This window comes from Plasmodium vinckei (assembly GCF_900681995.1).
Source record: "Plasmodium vinckei vinckei genome assembly, chromosome: PVVCY_13".
NCBI classification, from domain to species: Eukaryota; Apicomplexa; class Aconoidasida; order Haemosporida; family Plasmodiidae; genus Plasmodium; species Plasmodium vinckei.
In genome coordinates this window covers 1417813-1443641 of record NC_051305.1, presented here as the reverse complement: position 1 = coordinate 1443641, position 25829 = coordinate 1417813, and the positions used below count along the sequence as shown (strand labels likewise).

The 25829-nt window shown below is 22.0% G+C and overlaps 9 protein-coding genes across 9 annotated transcripts; 4 read left to right on the top strand and 5 right to left on the bottom strand.

Annotated features, from left to right (window-relative positions):
- Positions 1-439: 439 nt before the first annotated feature.
- On the top strand, positions 440-850 carry PVVCY_1303870 (conserved Plasmodium protein, unknown function; the record flags this gene model as incomplete). Its single annotated transcript, XM_008624060.1, has 1 exon — positions 440-850. One exon carries the CDS (start codon positions 440-442, stop codon positions 848-850), a length of 411 nt encoding a protein of 136 aa, XP_008622282.1.
- Positions 851-1119: 269 nt separating this feature from the next.
- PVVCY_1303860 (dihydroorotase, putative) lies at positions 1120-2205 on the bottom strand (the record flags this gene model as incomplete). Its single annotated transcript, XM_008624059.1, has 1 exon — positions 1120-2205. The coding sequence occupies one exon, from the start codon at positions 2203-2205 to the stop codon at positions 1120-1122; it is 1086 nt and encodes a 361-aa protein (XP_008622281.1).
- A 780-nt stretch (positions 2206-2985) lies between these two features.
- On the top strand, positions 2986-4739 carry PVVCY_1303850 (conserved Plasmodium protein, unknown function; the record flags this gene model as incomplete). Its single annotated transcript, XM_008624058.1, has 7 exons — positions 2986-3261; positions 3368-3436; positions 3517-3879; positions 3962-4017; positions 4138-4193; positions 4360-4457; positions 4599-4739. 7 exons carry the CDS (start codon positions 2986-2988, stop codon positions 4737-4739), a joined length of 1059 nt encoding a protein of 352 aa, XP_008622280.1.
- A 311-nt stretch (positions 4740-5050) lies between these two features.
- PVVCY_1303840 (DNA-directed RNA polymerase, alpha subunit, putative) lies at positions 5051-7447 on the bottom strand (the record flags this gene model as incomplete). The annotated part of the gene is made up of 1 exon (XM_008624057.1): positions 5051-7447. One exon carries the CDS (start codon positions 7445-7447, stop codon positions 5051-5053), a length of 2397 nt encoding a protein of 798 aa, XP_008622279.1.
- A 1363-nt stretch (positions 7448-8810) lies between these two features.
- Positions 8811-10972, top strand: PVVCY_1303830 (protein disulfide-isomerase, putative; the record flags this gene model as incomplete). The annotated part of the gene is made up of 4 exons (XM_008624056.2): positions 8811-9923; positions 10133-10460; positions 10597-10703; positions 10889-10972. The coding sequence occupies 4 exons, from the start codon at positions 8811-8813 to the stop codon at positions 10970-10972; spliced, it is 1632 nt and encodes a 543-aa protein (XP_008622278.2).
- A 502-nt stretch (positions 10973-11474) lies between these two features.
- On the top strand, positions 11475-12311 carry PVVCY_1303820 (conserved Plasmodium protein, unknown function; the record flags this gene model as incomplete). Its single annotated transcript, XM_008624055.1, has 3 exons — positions 11475-11781; positions 11873-12034; positions 12124-12311. 3 exons carry the CDS (start codon positions 11475-11477, stop codon positions 12309-12311), a joined length of 657 nt encoding a protein of 218 aa, XP_008622277.1.
- A 184-nt stretch (positions 12312-12495) lies between these two features.
- Positions 12496-16080, bottom strand: PVVCY_1303810 (M1-family alanyl aminopeptidase, putative; the record flags this gene model as incomplete). The annotated part of the gene is made up of 3 exons (XM_008624054.2): positions 12496-12774; positions 12883-15808; positions 16010-16080. The coding sequence occupies 3 exons, from the start codon at positions 16078-16080 to the stop codon at positions 12496-12498; spliced, it is 3276 nt and encodes a 1091-aa protein (XP_008622276.2).
- Positions 16081-16313: 233 nt separating this feature from the next.
- Positions 16314-18876, bottom strand: PVVCY_1303800 (conserved Plasmodium protein, unknown function; the record flags this gene model as incomplete). The annotated part of the gene is made up of 9 exons (XM_008624053.1): positions 16314-16349; positions 16450-16494; positions 16632-16791; positions 16947-17014; positions 17127-17204; positions 17298-17410; positions 17518-17588; positions 17692-18454; positions 18675-18876. The coding sequence occupies 9 exons, from the start codon at positions 18874-18876 to the stop codon at positions 16314-16316; spliced, it is 1536 nt and encodes a 511-aa protein (XP_008622275.1).
- A 999-nt stretch (positions 18877-19875) lies between these two features.
- PVVCY_1303790 (histone deacetylase, putative) lies at positions 19876-24846 on the bottom strand (the record flags this gene model as incomplete). The annotated part of the gene is made up of 2 exons (XM_008624052.2): positions 19876-19930; positions 20192-24846. The coding sequence occupies 2 exons, from the start codon at positions 24844-24846 to the stop codon at positions 19876-19878; spliced, it is 4710 nt and encodes a 1569-aa protein (XP_008622274.2).
- Positions 24847-25829: the final 983 nt, after the last annotated feature.

Here is a 25829-nt window from a genome sequence, read left to right as displayed (position 1 = left end):
TGATGTGCATATTTTTTAAAGCAATCTTTCTTTATATCTCAAAAATAAAAATAAGTAAAAAGAAATGTAAAAAAAATGATAGTCGAAATAATGGGCGTAATTTTACATTTTCCACTCCTTTTTATTTAGTATAATAACCTATATGTACATATGCCTATAAAATTGTCAAGCTTAAAATAAATTATGTCAAATATTATTTTCCATAAATTCATCTTTTAATTTGTGTATATTTTATTATAAGAATAATGGAATGGCAAAACGTGTTTATAACATCGCTACATTTTCTACATTAAAATAAGACATAAATATTTGAAAAATATTTTAAATAAAAAATAAAAAAGAATAAAATGACAACATGCAAATGCTAATTGTTGTGCATATATTTATTTGATTTATTGGATTACATATTTCATCTATTTCAGACATGTAAATAAAAAAAATGCTAGATAATTCAATGAACTCAGAAAAATATAAAAAATTAATTATAAAAATTGCTTTAATACTAAGTACAATATCAATACTTATTTCACTCATTGCAATTTTAGTTGTTAAATTATTTCCACAAGATCAAGATGGATCATACGAAGAATTGAATATAAGTATTGAAGAAAATACCATGCCTAAAACATTTGTATGTATAAGAAATGTCACAATGAATTCATCGAATAAAGAGAAAGATAAAAATATCGATCCACAAAATAATGTTATACCATCTACCAACAATAAGGACAATTCTTTAGAAGAGGGTCAAGCACAAAAAGAAACTGATAACGAACCAAATTTAGCAAATGATCAAAATGATGTTGATACAAATTCTCCAAAAGCAATAAAAGTAGTAGTAGTAGACTGACACAATGAATTGTAATTTTCAGTAATATCAAATTTTATATTATATTTTTTTGCTTTAATTAATTTGTTTTTTTTGTACCCTTCAAGAGGCCCATATAAAGTTTTATCATTTTCTTTTTATTAAAAGTGTGGTTAAAATATATAGTAGAATAGTTTTTGATTTGCCAAAAAACAAATGACGCCAAAAAAGTGTACATACTCATATGTAATAAAAAAATATATGCAAACAATCATAATAAAAATGTTTATCATTTTAAATATTTGTCTAAATTAAATGATGCCACATTTATAGGATGCAGTAAAATCAATTGTATCGCCAGCTAAAAATGGAACAACGCCAAAATAGTCATTTGGTATTGTAAAATTTTTTTTTTTAATATATATAGTACCATTTTGATTATTTTCAACACATTTAGGTTTTAAGTTTAAAAACTGTGCAGCATTTTTACAAGCAAAATTTTCAATCTTGTCTAATGAATCAAATTTATTAAATACATGAGCAATATATGATAAAAGAAATGGCTGTGTAAAAATACCAGCCTTACAATGAGGTTCTTGTTTAAATTTTTGATAATGTGGAGCTGAGTCAGAACCTAAAAATACTTTAGGGTTTCCCTCTTTTATAATATTACATAATGCTATTTTATCATCTAATGTTTTAGGTAAAGGTTTACAATAATTATATACATTTTTTATATATTTTTCAATGTCAGTATTGTTGAATGAATAATCATAATTTTTTATATCAACAACATCATCAATAGTTAGATGTAAATGATGAGGAGTAATAGATCCTGCTACATTTGGATATTTTTTAATAATTTCTATCATACTTTCAGTTGATATATGTTCTAAAACTATTTTTAGGTGTGGAAATTTAATAGCTATATCATGTATATGTTGTAAATATTCCTTTTCTGCAAACATTGGATTTATATTTGGTTCTTCACAATGTATATGTAAACTTTTATTTATTTTTTCTAATGTAGAAAATATTTTATAATATGGTTCTAAACTTGATACACCATCATTAGAATTTGTTGTTACATTACTAGGGTATATTTTTATTCCTTGTAAATTGCATTCTTTATAATTATTTAATATATCGTTTTCATCAGTTTTTTTATTTAAATATAGAGTCATTAAATATTCTACACTATTATCATATTTTATTAATTCCTCTCTATATTTCTTGGCTTCTTCACAACTGCTTATAATTGGTGTAGTATTAGGCATTACTAAAACTCGATTGCACCCTCCTTTTTTTATTGCGGGAACAGTAAACTTTAGCATCTCATCTTGCCTTAAATGGCAATGCATATCATCTGCTAATGGAAGACTAAACTCATTTTCCATTATACTTCTACCAATTTTGTAAGTTTGATTTAATTTTTTCGAGAGAGGTGAAGTAAAAAAAAATAATTATTCAAATGTATTTATGTAAACTTGAAAAATTACACTAAATCAAATTTTTAATTTATTTGGGATGAAAAAAAAATAAAGTTCATAAAATTTTACGAAATCTCAGAAAAAAAAAATAGTGTAAAAATAAATAGCCAAATACATTTCATTCAATATAAAAATAGGATATACATAACTATGTGTGTAGATATGCTTATTTTTAATTTTCAATACATATTTTATATTATTTGATATGCTAGTTTTATGAAAATATTATATAGTGTGAATGTTTTTCGAAAGTGTGCACCCCTATATATGAATAGTATCTAAAAAGAGAGAATTATATTATTTTGTGATACCCAAAAAGGGAATAAAAAATATATCGCGTTTAGTTAAATAAATAATGCACATACATGTAGATATATCCATTTTACTAGCATAATTTAATAGTAAAATGAGTTAGCGTTTTTTATAATAAAATTAAAGTGTAAGTAATACTTTGAAAATTTAGTAGTAACCACATTATGATGCCCTATTTTTTTCCTTCATTATTATAATAATATATATAGTACCAAAATTTATAATTAATTAAGTGATAGAAATATAATAAGGGGTTTCAAATCTTCATTAGGCCGCTACATAATTGAATATGTATATTCATTTTCTCACTTATTTTTGCGTGTATTGATATGCATGTGTAACCATATAACTATTTGACAAAGGGCCAAAACAATTATGCTAAAATTAATAAAGAATATTAACACCTTTTTAAGTATCCTTTTTTTTGTCCATTTCCTTACTGTCAATTGTATTAATAGTTCATATTACCATTCAAGAATATGCAAGATAAAATTAATTAATAATTCAAACCCTATAACTGATAAAATATTAAAATATTCCCATTTTATAAGAGTACCTATAAAAAGTATATCCATAAATAAAAAATCAAATAAAACATCAACTTTGTCTAATACAGAACAAAATGATAGCGACTTAGATATCGAACTTGAGGTATATAAAAAATAATTTTTTTTTAATATTTAAATTTCACACACATATATATATGTAATTTTGCCAATTTGATATATTTTTATTTCCTAATTTGTAAAAAATATAGAATTTAATGAAAGATATAGAAGATGGGAAACTGGGGGATGAGTCACTAAAGTTGTATCGAGAAGTTGAGGTAAAATTTGTTTAAAATATATTTAGAACTGCCTTTATATTAGCATGTATATGGATTTATGTTTTTTATTTTTCCGTTAGAAAAATGCTGCCATAAAAGAGGAAGAAACAAAACAAATCGAAGAACAGATGAGCCAAATAGACCAAATGAAATCAATAAATGAACATAATGTCGAAGATGTAATAAATAATACTGATAGTGATTTAAAAACATGTGTTAGAAAAGCATTTTATAATACAGAGATTAATGAAAATGATAATCCAAATGTTAAGAAAGAATATGCTAATATTAATAAAATCGAAAAAACATTTGAGGAAATTGATGATTTAAATAGTCCAAATGAAAATCTTAATATAAATGATATATATAAAAAAATTAATTCCATGAAAGATGATGATTATAAGTCAGTTCCTTTCAAAGACACTGCAAAGGAAATAATGAAGGTAAAAAAAAATAAAATATATAATATATCTATAAATATATAAGCATGTTTATGTCTACATTGGTTATTTAATTAATTCATAGTATAAGGGAATGTTACATATGCCATATGAAGTGGGAACCCTTTTAAATAGTGCTAAGTAAGATTAAAAAGTGATCGTATTCATATTTATAAAATTTGTCTTAACTATCAAACATTGCCCATTTATTTGTAAATGTATTGGTTATTTATTTTTTTATGGAATCTATATTGATTTTAGGTTTGATTGGAGAGAATCATTAGATCATATTGAATTAAATATTCCAATTTTTGATGGTAAAAAATGGCATATATACTTATGACCAACTATTTATAGTTTTAAAACAATTTCTCCTTTTTTTCATTATATTTACTATATATATAAACACAATATTGAATGCGCATGCAAATATGCAATATACACATTACAATTTTTTTTATTCTTATTTTATTTTAATTAAAGAAACAAATCAAGAAGATATTTTATTTCAGATAAAAAATGATTACATAAAATTAGAAATAATCCAAAATGGAGAAAAAGTTACTTTATTAGATCATAAAGTAAGACAAGAAAATTCGTAAAATATGTAACATTTAAAAAGTTGTTTACCTTACTAATAAGAATAATTATAATACATATGTATATAGATGAATGCTTATTTTGATAGTTGCATAAACTTATTTCATTTTTCTTTTTTATAGTTTTGTGGAAAAATATGTTCCGATGATGCATATTGGGTTATAACAACGGATTATAAAATAAATGAAAAACATATTCATTTAGTTCTTTCGAAAGTGGACCGTTTTAAATATATTTGGGAAAAACTATTTCAAGATTTATAATAAATTTTTTATATTTTTTTAATACATTTCTTTATACATATAAATATATGCAACCTTTTATTGTAAAAGCGTTTGTAAATATTTATTCTCATTCATTTCATAAACGCTATTTTAGCATAATAACTTCTTAATTTGTATGTCAATATTTAAAAGAATTTAATTGTCAAAATAGCGGTTAATGCGAAATATCGAAAATGAAAAAATAAAAAATAAACAGTAAAAAATAAGTAAAAAAAAAAAACTATAATGATATATGACCATATCCAATATGGTGTGGGTGTGAAAAAAAACAAAACGGAAATATTTTCGAGTCATTGTGAGCGTGGATTATCACTTAATATATCGGCAAGCTGATCATCCAAATAATTATCATAGTCAAATGTCCGTTTGTTTTTTGATTTGTCATTTTTTTCTTTATTTCGTTCATCACGTTTGGTAGAATTTTTATCCTTATTCACTTCCGTTTTAAGCCAATCCAAAGTATCGATATAAGGAGGGGGAGTTTCTTGCAATGGCAACATTATATTCGAATGTTTTGGAAAATTTCCTGGGTCCATAAGAGCTTGAGTAAACGGATTTTGAATATTTTTATCGTCTATTTTTAATCCATTTTGATCGGTATTAATATTAGTACCTGCTTTGTTTAGTTCTTCATCAATATTAACTATAGGTGGACCACCTTCCATTTTCTGTTTAGTTTGTAAATATTTATATCTATCAATGTAAGGCCATAATTTTTTAATTTCTCGATCTTCTTCCTCACATGGAAAATCCGTATCATTAATTATCATTTCTCTGAATTTTTTTAAAATCTTTTTAATATTTTTAATACCATATAATAGAACATTTTTTGGTAACATTCTTGGATCTGTCCAAATTTCAACAACTAGCATTTGTTTAGGATCTGTAAACTCACATCTATCTTCACACCAATATTTTGTTGCTATTTTATGAACAGTAGTTCGAACCATTCGACAAGCACTAAAACTAGCAGTTAAAGGTGTATAATTATTATTTATAACTTCTTTTATTGGTCTCTTTTTCATACATTCATTATCTGATCCTATTTCTCTTTTATATAAACCCTTTTCATATGTTACCCAATGTCCTTTACCATATTCAATTTTAATAGAAATATCAATATATCCATTTTCTTTTATTGTACATATATATTGTTCTTTATTTACAACTTTTAAATGAGATGGTAATGGAATCATTCCAGCAACTAACATTAAAGGTCCTTTAAAAATTAAACGAATATTTGTTTCTAAATTTATTTCTTTACTATATATACAAACATCCGATAAATTTAAAGCAATTTCAAGTAAATCTTCTTGTGTATTTTCAATTTTTGTATCTTCATTCATATTATGTATTTTTATACCTACTATAGCATAACCATATATTTGGCTTTGACACACATATTTAATTAATGAACCAAATGTATGACCATCAGTTATATTTAATGGACCTATATAAAATTTTTGATATAATCTTCCATTTTGTGGATATACTAATACATCTGTTGCTTCTTCAATTTTAATATCATTAGGGCCAAAATCATATTTATCAATAAAATGTTCTTTATGTATACTTGAATTAATAACACTTTCTTTATCCTCATTTTGTTCATTTTCATAATTATAATTTTCTCCAAAATCAAAATCCATACTTGTATTTTCATTATTATTTTCTTTCAACTTGTTTAATCTTTTTTCTCTTTCTTCATTTTTTTTATAAATATCTCCATAATTTCCAAAATAATTTGCATCACCATAACTCAAGCCTCCTCTATCTCTACCCACACTAAATCGAGGATAAAAAAGAAAAGGATGAATTTTATGATATGGTTCATCCTCATTTACATTTGTTTTATTAAAATAATCGAATAATTTTTTATATATAGGATAATGATTTACATTAAAATCAATTGCTCTAAAACTTCCCCAATATTCTATTGGCATTCTTTTCATTTTGGGTTCCACAATTGGTCTTATTGTTTTTATTTCATAATTTCCATTCTCTTCATTATCATATCCTATTTCATCTTTCCATTCTCCTCTATTAAGTATGACCCAATTTTTCCATGTATATAATTCACCTTCAAAAAAACCTTTTTTTTTTAAGTATAAAAAATCGTGTATATTTATTAGGCTGTTGTCATTTTTCGATTGTTTAAGATTATCATTACTTTCTGATAGTTTTTTTAAAAATTGCATAAAAAAATAATAATAATTATGTATTTTTAAATTGTCATTTTTATATTTATAATCTAAAATAACGTTTGTTAATCCATCTGGTGTTCTAAATGCATCTTTTGGAAACTTAGGTTCATAACCACTTGTTTTGCTATTTTTTATTTGCTCAATATATGTATCAATTTCTTCTTTTGTTATTTGGTATTTTTTTATGAAATTTGTTTTTTGAAATACTTTATATTCTTCATTTATGTCCGAACTATCATTATTATTATTGTCGTTATCCTTGTTACTTCCTAAGATTTGTTTTGTGCCATTTTTCAAGGTGTGATATTTTTTGATTGTATAAAACAGCTTTGGTGAATAGTTTTGCTTTCTCTTCTTTAATCCATTTTCAAAAAATATATTCTCTTTATTACTTGGGATATAAAATATATTTTTAACTTTTAAACATTTATTATATGTAAAAAGTATTATGAATAGCCATATTGAAATAGTAATAAGTCGCATTATTTAATTGCCGCTCTTCACTTTTTCATTTTTTAATGATATAAAATTATATCCATATAAATATATTTAAACACAAAAAAAAATTTTCCCCTTGTTCATTTTTTTTAAAAAAAAAACAAAAAAAAATCATAATTTCAAATTATATTAAAAAGTTTTACTAAGTATAATATGCATACATGATATACACATACACAGGAGTGTCGCTTATGCCCATACAATATGCGAACAAATATTTAGAAAAATTTATGTGGAAAATGTTATGACCTTTTTTCAAATTTAAATCCGAAAACAAAACGATAAAAAAGAAAATTATATATAGCATACATTACCATCCATTATATATGACTTACAATAGCATGCACTAGCGTGTATTGTATATCTATATATTTCTTGTAAATGTTATAGAAATGTGCTAGTGGCAGAAAATGTCTTTAATCATTGTGTGCTTCATACACAGTTTATTATAAAAAATAGAGAAGCAAAAAAATGACCGAATGTCCAAACAAATAAATAAATTTAATGATTTTTAGTTAACGGAAAATTTAATTTTTATATTTTTGTGAAACCCCAAGATTAAAATATTTGACAATTTATATTATCAAAGATTATGACACCTGTTTATTGTTACTGGTTAATACTATTTTTTGTGGCAATGTCTAACATTAGGATTATTACATTTGTGGAATTGTCATTTTATATTTTTTCAAAAATGTCCGTCATACATAATCTTTAATTTTAGCATTTGCTTTGATTTAAATTTTTGCTTAATTAAAGTTTGTATGTATTTTTTTCGTCATTTCTTTTGCAAATAATAATAAAAAATAAACAAAATATAAATATTATTTTACACTGCATTCAGTTTAATCGGTATAAATCATAGCATATATGTGGAAAATTATTATTTTTTTATGTGTATTAAATTTTGCATTATTATAAAAAAAGTGAAAAATAAAATATTTTTTCCATAGAAAATATTTAGTTATTTTTATTTTTATTCTTCTTTATATTTTTAGAAAAATGACAGTTATGCTATAAAGAGAATAATGACAAATATTATGTTTTTTTTTAAATATTTTATTTGTTTGTTGCATCGAAAAGGCATACGTAGTCAAAATTAATTATTATATTATATATATCTATTGATTATATATATGTTGATTTATGTGTATATATTTAGTATGCGGTTAGCTGCATGTGTATATGAAGAAAGACTAGTAAAATTGCAACATTCAAATGCAGACAATGACATTAAGTGTTAAATAAAGACAGATTTACATATTTTCGTAATATTTGTTTTCTTTGGGATACCAAATGAATTGTTATTTCCTAAAGACAGTAAAAGTAAATTAATTAGTAAAACAAAATGAAGTACATAAATTTTTTAATACCGTTTTTTATTTTAATAAATTTTTATTATACGAATGAGTATAATTTGGGTAAAAAAGAAATAGTGTCTATAAATATGGACACGTTTAATAAAATTTTAGAGGATGAAGATCAGATAACATTATTAGTAGTATATACCCATTGGTGTCAAAGATCTATTTTACTTCTTGAAAATTTAGAAAGTATATCAAATATATTAATGTATGACACTGATATAAATATAGCAAAAATTAATGTTGTTATTAATCATGAACTAATACATAGGTTTAATGTATATAGTTATCCTTCCTTATTTTTGATCAAAAAAAAACAAATGCACAGATATAGTGGTTTAAATAGTGTACAAAGCATATTATTATGGATACAAGAATACTTAGATGAAAATATATACGAAATAAAAAATAAAGAAAAGTTAGTTTTATTTTTAGAACTTAAAGAATATAATATATCAACTATATTCTTTTTAATAAAAGAAGAAAAACATTATAATATGATTAATGAATTAATTTCTATATGTAAATTAATCGATAGTACATTTTGTTTTTATATTAAAGACCATAATTTAATTACATTTTTTGAAAACATTTTAATTGCAAAAAATGATACCATAAATATAACTGAAATTCTAGAAAAAGACATATATGGAATTTTATATAAAAATGATTTTTTTGATAAATATTTTTATGTTTTTGATCATTCATTAAATATATTATATGAAAATGAATATAATGATGAATATAAAATAAATGCATTAGCAAAATGGATCGATGTAAAAAGTGAACCTTTAGTTATTCGATTTTCAGAGTATTATTTTCCAGCTTTATTTGCACCTGATACTATTACATTATTTATATTTTATAATGACATCAATGATTTAAATAAATCCGATATTATTAAGTGTGCAAAAAAACATAAAGGAGTTACTTTTGCTATTTCTGGAAATGTAGAAATTTATGAAAAAAGATTATTGTCTGATCTCCTTATTGATGATTTAAATAAACCAGTTATGAGGATTATCCAATTTAAAGATGATATACAAATTCCTTACAAATACAAACCTTTGTCGGATGAGGTCGAGATAAATGAAAAGGTAATGCACCAAAAAAATACTAAATTAATAAACAAATAACCAAATGTATGTGTGTGTTTTTTCGTGAACATCTTACATAACCTGCTCAATAAATTTATCATTTCATTTATGATGAAAAAGTACATAAATCACATTTGTCTTGTCATCTTATATGCCCATAAATTATGCATACATACACACATATAATTATGTTCATTTTTTTCCTTTAGAGCATTGATGAGTTTATTAATAAATTTTTAACGGATAAGAAATACTTTTACAAAAAAAGTGAGCGTATTTTACCAGATGAATATAATAATGGATATGTGAAAATAATAGTAGCAGATAATTATGATGATCATATATTTAATAATGACAAAAATGTTGTCGTTCTATATTATGCACCTTGGTGTGGCCATTGTCATAAATTTGATCCAATCTATAGAAGACTAGGGAAAAGATTAAAAATATATATAGATCAAAATAAAGACTATAAAAATGATATTATAATTAGTAAAATTGATGCAGCTAACAATGAAATATATAATATTTCCATTGGTATGTGAAAATATGTATTTTAAATTTTGTTTGCTTAATATATCCTATAAAATGAAAAATATAACAAAACGAAATAACATATATCAAATCCTTCGTTTTAATATGTATATTTATATTTTTTTTTTGTCTTTTTTAGAGGGATATCCAACCATTTATTTGTATGAAAAATCTAACAAAAATAATCCTATAATGTATACTGAAGAGAAAACTGAGGAAAAGCTTATTTCTTGGATTTGCCGAATGGTATTAAAAGATAGTAAAAATTAATATGGTCTATATTTTTACTTCCTCTTAAAAATGTTTAGAAATAATTTGATACTTTAAATTGAATTAACAAATATAGTACAATTAATTTATGTGTGCATTTTTTTAGTCATCATTTATATGTTCCTCATTACAACTAAATTACGACCATTTTATTTTTTTAGACAAACACAAATATAGATATTGAGAAATTTCTTTCCATAAATTTAGATGATGAGAAACTTTTCGAGAATTACGAAGAATTATAGACTATTAAAAATTTAAGCAACTTTTACTTTTTCAATGGATTGTTAAATATGTTTATATTTATTTTTTTATTTATGTTTTTTTTTGAGTATGTATAAAAGCTCCCTCCGATTTTATATTTTTGCATATGCACACATGCAATTTGAAAACCTTTATTTGCTGTTATTTTGTATTAAAATATTTATTCGTAGTAAATTTTATTATTAGTTTATTTGTTAAAATATTTAGTATTTTTTATTTTATTTTATTTTTTTTCGTATCCTTACATATGTTTTTACAGTTATTGTTATATAAATTTCCGTATTTTAAGCATAGTCTATTTTAAAAAACTTCCCCATTTTTTTAACAGCAATAATTAATGCAATGAATTATTATAAGTTTTACATAGTTATGTTTATTCCGAATATTTGAATATAGAAATGTGTCATTAGATTTGTGCCATGGCTTATATGCATCCGTAATTAATTTATAAAAATAAAAATAAAAATTTCAACATTCTTAAAAATGTCTCAATGTGTGTGGGAATTAGTGAGTATAGAAAAGTCATTTATAAAAGAACGTGATTATTGTGATATTTATTTAAATCAAAATTCAAATATTTCAGAATATCATAATTTCAATGATACATATGTAAGGACAGAAAGGGTAGATTATGATTACTCCGAAGAATTGCCAAAAAAAACAATAAAAAAAAATGAAAAAAATAAATTAAAGTTTGAAAAAATTATGAATAAATTTTTTATTTCTGATATATCTAAATATGTAAGGGCTTTCGTCAAAAAAAATGATAGCAATATACGCAACGAAATAGGTAATAATTTATTCCCTCTAAATATGTTGATACACAAAAGTAATGTAATATATAAATGAAAATTTTTTTAATATTTTTCCTATTTTTTAAGGAATAACAACAAACATAAAAACAAAATCAGAAGATGAACAATATTGGATAAATAGCTATATATACAATTTTATAAGTCATTGTTTGACTGTCTACTATGATTGTAAGCATTATATTGTCATTACACGATGTAATAATTTAATACAAAAACTTACGGGAACAGGTACATAAAAAATAGAAGAATAAATAAACAATAAAATAAATATTAAAAAATAGATATAAATGATGAAAAATACCACTTCTTTGATGTAGGCGAAGGGTACTATGGAATTTATTTTACAAACGGAAAAAAAATTGGAGGATTAGAAAATTTATTTATAAACATAAAACAGGTGAAACATATCAGCTATAGTATTATGAAGACATTACAAACAAGAGCAGAATCAGAAAAGTCTATTTCAAACAATGATGAGTCTTGTAGCTTCATAAATTTTCTTTAAAATATTTAAAGGGTGTCTTTTTTTTTTCTTACAGATATGTGAGACATTCCCATTTTGTTAATTTGTATTAAAATGGTATGAATAAAATAGACAAAAAAAAACAAAAATATAAATATTTTATTTTTGACCCTTTTTGGATGAACATAGTTCAACTTGTTCATGACAAAAAATTGTGATTTTTCATTTATTGTAATAAACTTATTGATTCTTTAAATAAATAAAAAATTTTTGATAAATAATTTATAAAATCTTGAAATAAAAATTCAACATCTTTATCAATTTCACCAATAAATTTGCTATTTTTTAATTCTTTTCTTATTTCTAATTTTAATTTGTGGTTTTCTATATCCCTAAAATATTGACTAAAGTGGATATAACATTTGAAAAATTCAATGCAAAAAATGGCAGTAATATTGCGGATTTTGTTGTATCTCTTGGCCTTAGTTTTAAGCGCTTCATACACCTTCAAAAATAAAAAATAATACATGATATATACATACATATTTGAGCATGAATAATAATACTTAAAAAAATGAAAAGCATAAATGTCTATAATTAATTTTTGTTTTACCATAAGTATTTGTTTACACACCAAGGAATTTAAATATTTGGCATGTTGCAATGATTTAATACGGACTAAAAGGTGCAGTATTATATTTATAAAAATATAAAATATATCATTTTCGGAGCATTTATCATTTTTGATAGAATTTATTATAAGACTAAAAGAGTTTATATCAACAAAATGATAAGAAAAATAACAATTATTCTTAAAATATATATTGAGAAAATTTTCTTTATTTTTATGGTCTACATTTATAGTTGTCGTTTTGTATTCCTCATTATTTTCATTCCCCAATAAATATAGGTCTACTAAAGTTGACTTTTTTGTGATTAGTATTTTATAAGATTTATTATTAAATTTAAAAATAAATGGTATTTTAAATAAATTATTTGTTTCTTTAATTTTTTGAGCATAATTATCATAATAATAATGCTTTTGATGAATTAATAATTTATTTTTATTCTTAATATATTTTATAAATAACTTTGGAGGACCAACTGTATTTATATAGTTCTTTAAAATGTTGTTTAAACATTTATTTTTTTTTATATACCTCATGTTTATATTTTTTTTTATATACTTAATATTTAAAGTAGTAAAATATAATTTCTCTTTTTGTCTCACAATCTTAATGCCCTCAAATATTGTATCACCTTTTTTTACAGAAACATCCTTGTAACTTAAATGAAATTTACTAACTTGATTGCAATAAATTTTATAATACTTTTTAAAAGACAATTTTAAAAATGGTGAATAGAAATTCTGGGTAAAGACATATTTATTATTATATCTCTGTAAATTTCTCCTGGATTTTATTTTAATTTTAAAATTTTGAGATAGTTTATTTTTATAAACTGGTGTGCATGATTGAAAGAAATTGTTTACTCTTTTATTTTTATTACCTATCCTCTTTATTCCTTCCTTCTTATGATTAAAAAAAAATGGCTTAATACGAAAAATGAAAAAAAAAAAATTAATAAATGTAAAAATTTTTTTCTTGCTTATAGAATGGTTGTAAAAATTATAATATAACAATTTCATGATTATGCCAAAATATGGTGTGCATAAGATAGTAATAATTTTAAAAATATTCATTCCTTTATTGTATGTAAGAGGGTTATAAAAATGATGAATTTCTCTTTCGTAAAATGTATTTTTTTTTAAACTGTTTATGTCATATTTATGACTTGGGCTGCAATTATTACCTATCGTTTTTTTATTATTTTTATATACACCGCTATTTGAAAGTTGTAAGGTGTGATTATATATATTGAGTGTGTCTATAATAATAACATAAAAATAATATTGAAGGATGTCATAAATTTGTAGCAATGACTTAGAGTAGTTTATATATGTATGTTTATATATATTTTTTCTTATTTTTTTAAAAATTAATTTAGCATATATTAATTCATAAAGTCTAATTAGTCCTTCTTTACACCATAAATATTTTTCATCCTTAATGTATATGCAATTACCCCATAGTACATGAAAAATCTCATGGACAATAATTTTTATGATTGATAAGATTTTATAAAAATTATTATTACTTCCATTTATCTTAATAAATGTGGATAGGAATGTAAGACAATTGTGATTTTCTTCGCCGACATATTTATATTTATTTAAAATTATAAATTGTAAAAATTTATTGTCTATTATCTTTTTTTTTAAACAAATATTTATTTCCATAAGTATTGGTAATATACTTTTCAATATATTTATAAAAAAACAATATTCATTTTGTTTATTTTTATCATTTTTTTCAATATATATACAAATAGGTATTCCTTTAATTTTTAAATCTACTTTATTATATAAGCCCACAAATAAACAAAAGGTATAATTTAAAATTTTATTTTTTGTTCTAAAAAATTCATAGGTTATATATCCTTTCTCTTTTTTATTTATTCTATGTTCAATGGTATGATTATTATTGTTATGTAGACATAATGAATATTTTATTTTGGATATTATTTTTTTTTTTCGTTTTTTTGGCTTTTTTTTTATTTTTTTCACATTTGGAAAAATATCATGTATCACATGAGAAGGTAATGCTACTGTCTTATCACAATTCTGTGAGTGACCCTTTTTTTGTAAAGAAAAACAAAAATATTTTCTCCATATTTTTTTATTACTATAGTAGACTTTTTTTAATTTGCTGTTACTTATGACCAAATGCGGGGGATTTATAATATCAATGGTGTATTTTTTCTTCGTATTATTTTTGCAAAATTTACTTAAATTTGTTAAGCTCAAATTAAAATATTTTTCATCACATTTGGTTTTATTATTTAAAGTCACTTGAAATGATACATACAATTTAAATTTTATTTTATGGATGTTATAATTTAGACATGGGAATATTGTAGGAAGATAAAATAATTCACAAAATGTGTTTATGTAATTATAATTATTGTTATCCTTAAATTTCAATTCATTAAACTTAAATTGTACTAGTTTATTATTTCTTCGAAAATAAAAATGGTTTTGCGTGGTTTTAAAATTTGGGAATTTTTGTATATCCCTTTTTTTTTTCTTTTTTTTTTTAAGATCATCTATATCAGTAGTAATTAATTTTATTTTTTCATTTAAATTTTGTTTAGACTCGGAAACATATATGCCTTCTATTCTTTCCTCCACACATTCATAATAAAAATAAATTATAAGTATATATAATCCTTTTAAATTCAAATATTTGGAAAAAATAGTATAAAAACAACTGTCTCCTTTTTCTATATACTTATCCTTTATTTCATCTACATACTTCAATGAATAAATAAGATAAAATTTCAAAATTTTAATATATTTGTCGTTAAAATATACTCTGATCTTTTTCCCCTTATCTGAGGTTTTTAAAAAATATATTTTACAGTATCCATAATATTTTAAGCTAGGTTTCAAACTATGGATGAGCATATATACTTTGTACCTACAACAATAAAGAAATAAATTAATAAAATGAAAAAATAATAACTACCATATATATATATTAATAACATGCAACGATAAGATCAATGTGAAATAAGCATGCTGGTTTAAAGCTTTTATATGATATTTCACAGTTCTACATTATTCTATATGCTTTTTACGACGTTTTTTTTATTTTAATTATTTTTCTTTCTAAATATACATTAAAGGTTTGACTCGGTCATTGGAATGGTTACATTTTTTTAAGTGATACAAATGTTCATATGTTTTCATTATTTATAGTTAAACTCAAAAAATGAAAGTGATAAGTATGGGTATAATGAATTCCATGAAAAAAATACTAAATATATGCAACATTAAAAATTAAAGAAACGGCAAAGAGGGAAAATATAAATGATATACATATACGAATAAATTAAAAACATATGAGTATACATCAATGTACGTTTTAAGAAAAAAAAATATAGAAAAATAACTAAATAATAAAGGGGATGACATGCCTTAAATTAGTTAATGTGAAAATCTTCATTACTTAAAATATGCTGAAAAAAAAGAGAAATATTTTATATAATACATATATATATATATACATATATTAATCAAGTTTTAAAAATGCATAGAAACATGAATTATTAAACTTACCTTCAATATTTTTAAGGGTTTAACTGCCCTAAATAAGGCGAAAAGCTATAGGAAAAAAATTGATACAAATAAATGTAGATATAAAATAATAATAATTTTCAACATCGCTTATATAAAAAAATATAATGAATATTAGCTAAAGAATAAAATAGAAAGCATGAATATTAATTTTATAAACTTACCAAAACATATAAAACAATATCAAAAACTATGTCAAAAAAAACGTATAAAAATTCATGAGGACTGTACAAGTCAATATTTGAAGGAGATAAACATAAAACTTTGTAAATAATTAGGAAAATGGGTTTTAATATCACTACAAAAAATATTATGCGATATTTCCTAATAAAAAAAAAATGTGTATATATTTTTAATTATAATATTAAAACTAAATTGTGGGTACAGCTAAATAAGTTGTACATAGTAATATTTTGTATGAACATATTATTTACGCATTTCACACACAAAAAAGTGATAATTTAAAGATTATTTCTTACCTGTAAATTTCATGCTTTGTATATAATTCAGCGACATTGAAAGATAAACCTTCTTCGGATAAGCGGGCCTACGTGTGTAAATAAGGGTTAAAAATGTTTTATGTAAATAATACACATTTAAAAGTAGCAACCTTTATATTTTATTGCCATTTTTTTTTCGCATTTTTTCATGTTTCTTACTGAAAGAAATGTTGACGTAAAGTTGATGGCAATAAAAATAAATAAATAAGCGAAGGTTTGCAGAATATATCGAGGTGTCTAAAAAAGGAAAAAAAAATAATAGAAAATAAATTATGTGTGTATATTACAATGTATATTAGCAAAACATAAATATATTCTTATTTTTTTTACCTGAAAATTTCCTAAAAATAATTCAAATATTCCAGTGTAAAACGAAATAACCGAATAGCATATCATGAATTGTATCTCTATTCTGCTCAAATGGGTCCTTACATATATATCACCTAAAGGAAAGGAAATTAAAATAAAGGTGATAAATAAACTTGTTATAGCAAAAAAAAGAAATATTGCTGCTATTGTCATTAGTTTTGGATAGAATAAAATTAATTACCTAGTGATACTTGTAAATATATAATAAATGAAATGATGTCTTGAATTTTTTTTAAAATATTTGCTGCCACCCTAAAAATATAAGAAGTAAGGTAATTAATTAAATTATATAAAAAGTATGTGACTGATAATATGGACAAATTTTATGTGTTTGTGTTTTTTTGAAATGGCATACCAGAAATACATATACATATATCCAGTGTCTTGTATAAAATTCACATTTTTATAATTATAATAAGTCGAAAGCAAAAAGAATAGCATATTAAGTATCATAAATAAATCTAATTTTTGTCTATATTTAATAAAAAATGGTATCAGTATTGCAATGGTTATTAATAATATATAAATCGCACAATAAAGTACGTTAGGGATAAAAATAAAATCGTGTGATAAGTGTTTTGTTTTATAATCATAAAAAACAATATTTCCTTTCATATTAATAATCAATTTATTACTATTAATTAAAAATAACATATATCTATTTTTTTGTGTTATTTTTATTTTTTTTTTTATTGTTCCTCGATTTATTGGATATCTTTTTATACTATTAAAATGTGAAGTAAAAATATAATTATCATCATTTTTTATTGATGGCTCTAATTTATTTTTAAGTCGAATATAATTTAACCATTGGTCAGCAGTCATAAGAACTAAAAATATATTACTAGACTTTTCATTTATTGTTGTGTTGTTATTTAATTCATTTGAAACAATAGGCGTTATTTCATTTTCTTTTATTTCGTTATCATTTATATATCCATAGTTTTCACTATCTATAGCATTTCTCTTTTTGCTAAAATATTCCTTATCTACATTGAAATGATTTAAAAGGGAAATTGAATTCTTGTTTGCTTTGGCTAATATCTCTTGATTGTTGTTTTTCTTTTTTGTCGTTGTATTTCCCTTAAAAGATATGTTCATGTCGATGTTGATTTCACCTAAAGGGAAAAGATAAATACATAAATGTGCATATATATAATGAAAACGCCGTATTTTTTGTGGCTGGACTTTTGTGTATACACTGTAAAATGGAGAACACATTGCGATATAACAATTTGATTGGCATGCAATACATATGGCATAGATCTGTCATAAATATGTATAAAACATGGATGTAACATATATGGGCATATAGAAAGAAACATTAATGAATTATACCTTCGTCAACAGAAAAGAAATAGGAGGGTTTGAAGTTGTAATAGCTTGCAGCTAACAGCTGCTCATTTTTATATAAAAAAATAAATAAGTCATCTTTATCAACTACATTTACATTTAATATATATGCTATTGATTTTTTAATACAAAAAAAATTTATTAATAAAAATAAACCTATGCTAAAAAAAAACGTTTTTAATCTCATTTTTTCATTACATTTTTTATAAATAGGTATTATTTGTCATTTTAAAAGAAAAGTACGAAAAAATAGATAATATACAATATATTTTTTTTGTAAAATTATTTTATTTAATTTTTTGGTATATTGCTTTTAATGTTTTTTTAGCTCTCCATTTATTCATAGTAATAATCTCAATTAAAGCATAGAAATATTTATAGGGCATAGATAATTGATTATTGTAAAAATGCTAAAGGAATGAAAAGATTTAAATAATGGAAAAACAAAAGTGTAATTAAAAATTATTTGTGTATATATCATTACAATATTATACATATGTGGTTATAGATATATATAAATATATTATACATACCTAAAGCTAACAATTAAATTGCGAAAAAAAAAACGGAAAAAAAAAGTCTTCTTGACACAAAATTGTTATTAATATTGATAAAAAAAAAATTAGAAAAATATAAATATATTTTTTTTTAATATTAAAATTAATTAATGAAAATATCAAGTTTAATGTGGTAGAAATTAATTATAAAATAAGTTAATATACACCAAAAATTGGCATAAAAAAAATGAGGAAAATATATATGGATATAAGGAAAATGAAGCTAACTGCCTTTTTAATAAAAATGGAGAATAAAAATCAAATCAAAGAAAAAAATATATTAAAAAAGTACAGACGCAATGAAATTAAAAATTAACACAAATTGATAATAACGTGCACATATCGCACATAACAAATAGTAAAATGAAACAAAACAAAAAATATATATTTATATATATAACACTACCAGGTGAAATTTCCCGTTGTACAATTTAAAAACATTAGTATTATTTTTCTTAAAATAAGATAATTATAAAATAATAAAAAAAATTATCATAAAACCAGATTAGTAATGATAAACAAAATATAGTGTGAACATATATATACACATAAATGTTTTATGTAATTGTAGTTAATAATGATAAAAAAATATATCTACCATTTTTAATTGGTTAATTAATATAAAAAAATTAATTTTTTAGGTGATTCCATAAATTATTTAACTCAAATTTTGTATCGGGATGCCTACAAATTGTTTTAAAAAAGAAAAAAATGTTTCAAATGTTTAAAGGGGTTATATAAATAATCCATATATTTTTTAAACACATTATGTAAAGATTGATTGAAACAATCTATATACAAACTAAATTTATAAAGAACATTTTTTTATTGGGTTAAGGTATATAAATATATATACACGGTGTGTATGACAAAAAAAACTGTTTTAAAATATGGGTAACAAGTTCATATATATTTCTCGCAATTGCGTCTTTTTTTTATTCTTACTGTTGAATATAGGCAGCTTTTAAATTGTGAATGTCGGAAGGGTTGTTCAAAATAGAGAAATATCGATTAGCGTCTTGTGACAATAACTGTTTTTTTTTTTTTAAACATTTTTTATTTTTAAATTTGATTTTTAAAAGAGATAAAACTTGATAAAAATATGATTCGAATGGTAGTTTTATATTTATACTTGTAGAAAGTAAATTAGTATCATTTAGGATATTTTGAAAATATAATTTATTTTTGTTTAAAAATTTTGACATTTTTTTTTTCATTTCATTTTCTTTTTGATCATACTCTTTAATATATTTATGATATTCAACTACTTTATTTGTTAAATTTAAATTTGCAGTTTCTTTGGTTTTTTCTTTAAAAACGGAAAAATAATTTTTAAACATGTCTTCCATTTTGCTTTTTCCTAAACATATATGTGGAAATTTTAATACATTTTTTTTCTTTCCTTTCTTTGTACATTTTTTTTCGATGATATTAGTTTTCGATTTGTTTTTTTTTCTACGTGATAAAAATGATATGTCGTTGTAATAAAAAGATAAATTATGTTCAAGGACTGATAAGCTAAAAACAGATGCCATATCATTTGATGTATTATATCCACCTTCTAAAACACTAATAATAGGAAAATGTAATTTATTTTGTAATGAAAGAATAAGATTAGTTAGATAAAAATATGTTGATGTATTTTTCTTAACAAATCCATTGTTTACATAATCTAATTTATGCCCATCAAAACCAGCTGATAAAAATAATAGATCAGGCTTAAAATGGTATAAATGTATTAATATATTATTATGGAATAACTGTAAAAAATCATTTTCATCCATATTTTTTTTTAATGTTACATTTATTATATATGGTTCTAACTCAACAGTATCATAACCTGTTCCGGGATAAAAATAACCATCAAATGCATGTATAGAACTAAAAAATATATTTTTCTTATCATTTTTATCTTTCCATCCTTTCCAACTATAAATATCAATGTAGTCATTAATTTTTATTTTTTTTAATCCGATATTTCTTATAATTTGTTCTGTTCCATTCCCATGGTGTACATCAAAATCTATTATTGCTATTCTTTCATATTTTTCATATTTATATTTTGCATATGATATACCTATAGCAATATTATTTATTAAACAAAAACCTTGACTACCTGCTGCTTTATCTTCATCTGTTTGATTAAATTGAGCTGCGCCAAATGTCCCAAGATGATGTCCTGGTGGTCTTACTACACAAAATATTTTTTTTTTATTTTTTTTATAATTTTTTGACGATATATAATCAACAGCATTTAAAACAACACCACTTGCATTTAATGCACAATTAAATGAATGTTTATTAACAAATGTATCACTATCTATTAAAACTAGTTTATCATATTTCTCTTTAAAAATACTATTATTGCTGCTATATTTTTTGGTGATCAATTTTTTTTCTGGGCTTTGTATTGCAGTTATGCTGCTACTATTATAGCTCGATATTTTTCCCTCAGTTATATTATTACTACTGTTTATACCACTATCTAATTCTTTTTCATACACTCCATTATAGCCACTTTTTTTAACCTCACAATTGTCAATGCAATTATCAGATGGGCCATTATTATTATCCCTGTGGTTAGTAGAACTACTTAGATTTCCTTCATACATACTACTTATAATATTATTATTTTTTAACATTTTGATATGATCTGGGATATTGTCATTATTTGGTGATTCACTATAATATTCAGGCAATACTAAATAATTTTTAATGTTTTTTTTTGAAGGTTCTAAAAAGTTATCAAATTTATCATTAGTATTGTAGTAATTTAATTTTTTCATTTTTTGTAACAACATCTTTATATATGATACATCATGCACTCTTAAAACATCTAATGCTGTAGCTTTTCTTTGAATTTTTTTAATTTTAAAATTTACAAAAGTATTTAATTTTAATATTCCATGTTTATTAGATATTAAAACATCTAATCTTGTTGAATTTTCGGGTATGCTATTTTTAATTCGATTTCGCATATATGGATAATCAGTTGGTTCAGGGACAAATATATGTTTAGCACATTCATGTGAGTAAAATATTTCTATCATATTTCTTTTATCTGTTTGTTTTTTTATCACATAATTATTTATAAAATCTTTTTTTTTTCCTCCACCATTTTGGGATAATTTTATTATACTATTTTTATTCTCCCCTTCATTTATGTTTACAGAAACAGAATCAAATTGCTCCGTTTCGATATTATCTGTATCAATAGTTATGCCAGACTTCATTTTTTTACTAGCGTTTTCCTCTTCAATAAATTCTGCCTCAGTATTAGATCGTTTTTTGGGATTTTTTTTATTTTCCTTAACAATATCAAAAGAAAAAATGTTATTACAAAATTTAATAAACAAATTTAGAGAATTATACATACGAGCAAAGGAGCAAAGAAAATGCAACATTTCTTGGTTTTGTAATATATAACAAAATATATGCTTATTATAATTAAACATAATCTTTAAAAATTCATAATTTCCTAATTCAATAATTTTTACAAATAAACTTAAATATAACTTTACAATTGTACAAACAAATTTATTATTTATCTTTTTGTGGTAGAAAAAATTATTTTTTATATAATATATATTTTTTTGTTTATTCTTCATATGAGAATTTTGAATAGCACTTTGATCATTTTCTATATCATTATTTGTTATATCTGTTTTATCACTAACTTCGTTTATATTTTGCACTCCATTTTGATTGTCGTCGCTTTCTTCATTATTATTTATCATGGTATTAGAATTGCCAACTGTGCTTGTTTTGCCATTTTGATTATTTATCGTTTTTTTTTTCTTTTCATTTTTTTTATCCTCAAGCAATTTTATGTAATAAAAAAATATATATTCAATAGTATTGTGAAGAAGTAATAAGAAGATGTATTTATTAGTTCCATATATAGTACAGTGTAAAGGGAGTTCTGATTTATCATTATAAACAATTAGATTGACATTTAAATTTAATAAAATAAATATTATATTTATATTTGAAACTAAACAAGCTTTATGTATTAAAGTATTTTTATTATCATCAGCATCATCAAAATTTATTAAATCTTTCCAAACTTGATAAATATATTTTTTTTTTCTTTGATTATTGCTATTATTTTTAGTGTTATTATTAAATTCTTCTTTGCTTTTTCTATATAATATAAAATTTTGTATATCATCAAGTACGTATTTCCCATATAGTAATTCTATATTTTTTAATGATTTATTGTTTTTTTTATAATTATATAAAAATTTTATAAAATTATCAGATATATCATTTGTTTGTGAAAATTTCCCCTCATCATTATTTCCATTTTGAGGGTTTATTTTGGTCGTATATACATTTTCGTTATGTGTAGAATCTAAAACTGATGAAGCATTTATTTGATCATCATTTATAATATCATTTGATATTGTTTCTTCACCTTGTCCATTATAATTGTTAAAAGAGTTAGTATCATTAGGTTTGTTGTTTTTATTTTGATTAATATCATAGTTAAATTCTTTTTTTAAAAATTCATTCACTTCCCTTTCATCTTCTGAATTACTTAAACAACTTAAACTTTTTTCACTAATATCACTTCCAGTATTTTCTGTTAATGAATCATCAGAATTCTCTTCTTCTACCTTTGCTGCCAAATTTTTTTTTTTTTTTTTCTTTTTATTTCTTATTTTTTTTTTTTTTATTTTAACAAGTTTTTTTTTAACTAACATGTCCACATTTTTACAATCCTCATTTAAATAGACAGTCGGTATAATAACATGCTTAAAAAACGGTGTTTTGAAATATAATTTTTTAAAATGTTTATTTTTACTAAATTTATATTGCTTGCAATCTGTTCCATTATTTCTTTTTTTGTTATGATATTTTTGAAAAAATTTATGTGAAAATGAAAAAGACGGTAAGGAGTGATAAAATAAGATAAGCTCAAGTATTTTTATTATTGGTTTATGATATTTTTTTTTATAAATTCTGGAAAATAATAGTTTTATAAAATTATTTTTTGAAAAGCTGTCATAAAAATTTGGAGTATTTAATACAAGTTGGGAAGATGAAGGCGAATTTTTATAAAAATTAGCTACACCTCCTACATTATTATCAATGTAACTATTGTTACTATATCCTTTATTTGTATTTTCAAAAAATGTGTTACTACCAAATTCTTGGGTATTCTTATTTATATAATTTATATCATTACTCGAATTTAATGAACATTTATTTTCTTTTATTATATCTAGTATTTTTAATTTGAATATTAATGTATAAAAATTATTTGGCAATTTTAATATATGCTTATAAAAATTTTTATATATTCTTAAATTATTATTTCTTAAACATTTTATATAATTATGAATATATGGGTAATATAAAAGTAAAAATGTTATATAAGCTTTTGAATAATAAAAACATGTTTCTATTGAATTTTTACTCTCATAATTTATGTCATTTAATATATTTCTATAATCACTTTTTAATATATAGCAAATATAATTTATCTTGTTATTTATTATATTTAAAATTAAAATATTATCTTTTTTTCTTTTTTTTAATTTGTCTAATTCATATTCATATCGTATATTTCGTTTATCTTTACTAATTTTCATCATCTTTCCGCATTTTCCCTTTTATCTAAATATATTATAAGCTTCTCTATTTTTGAAAATTATGTTTTTTTTCAATCTTATTTATCATATAAATAGTGTTTTTATTAACAAAATTTACTAATATCCAGTAGTTAATATAATTGAACTACATTTTTCGGTAAATTGATTTTGAAAGATCTTACAAAAAATAATACTCGTTCAAAAATATGGGTATTATATCTATATGATATTTATGTATTGATTGGTATGTATAGATATGTTGTAAACATATAAATTATTGGGTACCCCCCAAAGTTGTGAAACAAATTCAATAAACAGTCAGTAATATAATAGGTAGCATAAGGTATTGGGGTTATGAACTTTATAAAGGGAAATAAATATTACTACTCTTAAAAGAAATTTAATTTGTATATAAAAAACAAATTCTGCAATCTTCTGAAATTTCAAAGTTTGAAAAAAAAATAAATTAATAAAAAATAATAATAAAATGTAAAAATATAAAATAACCAAAGTAAAATATATACAGTATTGCAGTATAATAATAAAGTTAAAAATATATATCTGCATATATATAATGAGGCAAAAAAAAATCTATAAATGCATGAATAAAAATGCAAATTTTATCTATTAAAAATTTAAATAAACAAAAAGGAATTGTTAATTTTATCTCTATTTAAAAGCAAGATTGTCGTAATTTGAATAGCGTAGTATTTATAAAAATCCGCATTTAATACGCATAAAATATTATATATTATTATTATTATATATTATATATTTATCATATGGTTTAAAATACAAACTTGTACATGGAAATACGTAATTTACCCTCTTGAATACACATATATATAAAACTTAAAAAATAGTTAAATAATTTTTGGTTAAAATAGAAAAAAATATAAATAGTATGAAGGTAAAAAAATAACCAAAATATATATACAAATTTGAAAATTAAAAACGTATATTATACATAATTAAATTAAAAAAAT